Source organism: Salvelinus namaycush, chromosome 9 (assembly GCF_016432855.1).
Source record: "Salvelinus namaycush isolate Seneca chromosome 9, SaNama_1.0, whole genome shotgun sequence".
NCBI lineage: Eukaryota > Metazoa > Chordata > Actinopteri > Salmoniformes > Salmonidae > Salvelinus > Salvelinus namaycush.
The window spans coordinates 9388953-9392870 of record NC_052315.1 but is presented as its reverse complement, the minus strand read 5'-3'; the positions used below and the strand labels follow the sequence as shown (position 1 = coordinate 9392870).

Here is a 3918-nt window from a genome sequence, read left to right as displayed (position 1 = left end):
GTTAGCTCAATTTTCCTCCTGCATAACTGGTCTCCATTCTCCTGTGAGGTGTGTATTGTTGTCACTGAGAACACTGCCATTGGAGTGTCTATGGCCTAGTCATTGAGAGGATAAATCTGTAAATATTGTATCCCCCAGTAACACCACGTTAGGTAAAAACTTCCCAGTGACCTCTGAATAGCAGGATGGAAGGCTCAGGATGATACAGGGTGCTAAACATAAAATGCTTAAAATATAACAGTGGAACCAAGCATCGCAAATATACCATCTACTTAGATGACAAAGAGCTGGATGAGTCCCGCCCACACTTCTCCATCACACACCTAACTCCTCCCACTACTCCCACCCCTACCCGGTATGGCAAACATGTCTGAATAACATTGTAAGTTTGACAATCCATGTGGTGTTTCTCTGTGGGGTTCCCTAGTCCAGAAGTCTGGACAAAGCAAGCCCTATCTCTTTAGTATTGTTTTCTCCCTCACGTTGATGGACAGTGCCATGTGTCCCAGAACCCCTCCCAGTCCAGTGAAACTCTACCGACAGGATAATCTCAAAGTCATCCAGGCGTTGTAGGAAAACAGCCCCCAACTTGACCTGTCTGCATCAGAGAATACTCTGATATATCACTCTCAGATCTTTCTATGTTACAACAGTGTTATGACCATATTATGACAGGTTATTTATTTTATTTATTTTACCTTTATTTAACTAGGCAAGTCAGTTAAGAACAAATTCTTATTTTCAATGACGGCCTAAGAACAGTGTGTTAACTGCCTTGTTCAGGGGCAGAACGACAGACAAATGTCGTTCTGACAAATTATGTCACCTGATATGACCATATTATGACAGGTTATGACAAGTTACATCAGCTGTTATGACATGTTATGACATGGTTATAACAAGGTATGTCAGCTGTTATGACATGTTATGACATGGTTATGACCTTGTCATAAAGTGTTATGACACTGCGTGTCAAGTAAAGTGTTATCCATTTTTCTGATAAAACAATGAAACAATATTCTGGGAGATATTGATCTCTTTCTGTAGAGTGGTAGAGAAAAAGGCTACCCTGTCCCTTTAAAGAGTGATCCATTGAAGCGGGATCTAGTTCCTGGCTAACAGCTGATGAGCTGATTGACACTGGAGCAACTGATTGTAAAGAGGTGTATTAATAAATATTGTGTGTATTGTGTGGATAGGCCTACACAATACAACAGGTTGATACATTTCAGCTAAGCTTATCTCCCCCTCTGTTCCTATGATATGTCGAACAAAAATGTCACACAACGGTTAGCTTTTATTGTCAATTGTCAGTAGACGTAATTGCTTTTTATTTAAGATCATTTAATTTGATGGTTTTCCTTCAGTAAATACAAACATTTGCTTTTATTAGGAATACAGAGACAGAGAATACAATATAATTGAATAACCTTAATTTTCAGATACTAAGATCTCAAGGATATAGTTTAATGGAAATTAAAAATGTATTATGAAACTTGACTTAAAAGGGACATTTAAAAAAAAATTACCTTCATATTCATCATCATCGGTGTGCATCGTGATTTTAACCAATTAGGAAAAGTCATTGCCTACTAACTGTCTACTAATTGGTTGACAATCTTTTTTTACGACAAAACGTAGAAACGCGCCATTTTCACATATGTTGATGGGGTGGTGCTGGAGATGATGATGAAGTTGAACATTTTTTAAATGTCCCTTTAATTTACTGATTTGTTCCCATTCCAACAACACATCTGAGACTTGTTAATCAGTCTGTGTTATTGACAGGAGAGATGATCAGAGGGGCAGAGTTTTTAATACCATCATTAAAACACGGGCTAAAGTATGGATAGAGTTTCTCAGTGAAGGTGCAGCCAGTGAAAGAGTAGATATGAGACCTGGCCTCTACATCGTAGAAGGAGACTTGACCCTCCTCATAATCCACAAACACCCCCACCTTCTGGGGCTTCTCTTTCAGGGATAGCAAGACACGGGGGTCACCAAGAGCCTTGTACTCGTTTCCATTCCTCAGCCACACAGCCCAGTATCCATTCTTAGGGCTCAGTGTGATCGGACCCTTCCTGTTGATGGACTCACTGGCCACTCCTAAATCCCACTCAATCTTTCCCTTGACCGTCACCTCATAATAAAATCTCCCTGACGAGAAGCCATCCTTTCCTAGGACATTAACAACTCTTTCAAACCTCTCTGGGTTGTCAGGGAGATTTCTTTGTGTGTCTCCATGTCTCACTTGTTTCCCATCTTCAGAGAGGATAAGTTCAGGATGTGCTGTATCAGGATCCAAAGTTATATTCACTTCATACTGCTGCATCCTCTTCATCCGCTTCAGTTTGACTTCAGGTAGCTTCTCCATCTCTTTATTCAGTGTTTCGTCCAGCTGAAACACAGCTCTCATCAAGGTCCCCACACACAGATCACTGTGAACACTGATCTCAGACCAGTCCTGGGTGTGTGGAGGGGTGCACAGGGATGGGAAGCTCTGGAGGAGGTGGAGGTGGTCCTCAGTGTGTAAGAGCTGCTCCAGGTCTGTGCTTCTCCCCTTTAGCTCAGTGATTTCCTGCTCCAGCTCTTCAATGAGCCATTCAGCCCGCCTCTCTGTTGCTTTCTGCTTCTCCTCAATCACCTCAATGAGCTCACCCTGGCTTCTCTCAATGGAGCGCACCAGATCAGTGAAGACCTGCACACTGTCTGATATCTCTCTCCTTGCGTCTTTCTTGCTGAGCTCTACTGAGTGTTTGATCTCCTGAACCTTCTGCAGTCGTTCCTGGATCATCTGCTGAACATCTGCCTCAGTTTTCCCCAGTTTAACCTTCCTCTCTCCACACTCTTCCTCTAGAGGGACAGTATTATGAGCCTTGTGGTCTGTCTCAGTGCAGAACTGACAAACACACGTCTGGTCAGTCCTACAGAACAGTTCCAGAGGTCTCTCGTGCTTCTTACACATCCTGTCTTCCAGGTTCTCAACAGGGTCAATCAACTTGTGTTTCCTTAACGCCGGGACTCTCTGATGAGGCTCCAGGTGAGTCTCACAGTAAGAGGCTAGGCACACTAAGCAGGATTTCAGAGCCTTGAACTTCCTCCCAGTGCAGACTTCACAGGATACTTCTCCCGGTATGGCAGGGGACTCATTTTTAACTATGGTCTTAATTTTTTAATTCTCTACAACTTCTCTCAATGTTGTGTTGATGTGAAGCTCAGGTCTCCTGTTGAATTTCTCGTTACACATTGGACACTGGCAGAGGCCAGCGCTATCCCAATACCTGCTGATACAGGCCTTGCAGAAGTTGTGTCCACATGAAGTGGTGACTGGCTCAGTGAAGACATCCAAACAGATAGAGCACAGTAACTGATCTTCAGACAGGAGACTGCTGGGGGTGGCCATATCTAGACAGAGACCAAAGGTGAAACTATGAAACATTTAATGCGTTCAGTCAAGTCTTGATAGTTTAAACTTTAACTTTAAAAGTTATGAGACAAATACAAGTTTAACCAATCTAAAAACATGGTTTTAGCAGTTTTACAATTGTGATGGATTTCCTATCACCGGATTGTTCTTGATCACAAATATTATCAGCTTTAATTTAGTCAATTTCACATAAATACAGTAGTAGTAGTACCCTTCAGACAATTGATAGTAATACACAGAATAACTTTACAATTACATATAGAAAGTATGCCTCGTATCAAACAAGGAAATTATCATAACTGAATGAACCGAAATAGGGCTGAGATTACATTTGTCTTTCTCAGGGGCCAGTTTTTCAAAATGTTTCATCTGGATCAGAATGATCCGGATTCTGTAATCCTCTCTTTTGCCATGCAGGATCAGATCAATGTGGTTGTTTTTGAGCCATTTTTTCAGAAAATAATCGGACAGGATCATTCTGATCCAGATCC

General features: G+C 41.8%; 1 protein-coding gene across 1 annotated transcript; it reads right to left on the bottom strand.

The window, feature by feature from the left end:
- Positions 1-1768: 1768 nt before the first annotated feature.
- On the bottom strand, positions 1769-3403 carry LOC120053355 (zinc finger protein RFP-like). The gene is given in 1 exon segment (XM_039000477.1): positions 1769-3403. A coding segment is annotated over 1 exon segment (1635 nt).
- Between the last annotated feature and the right edge of the window lie 515 nt (positions 3404-3918).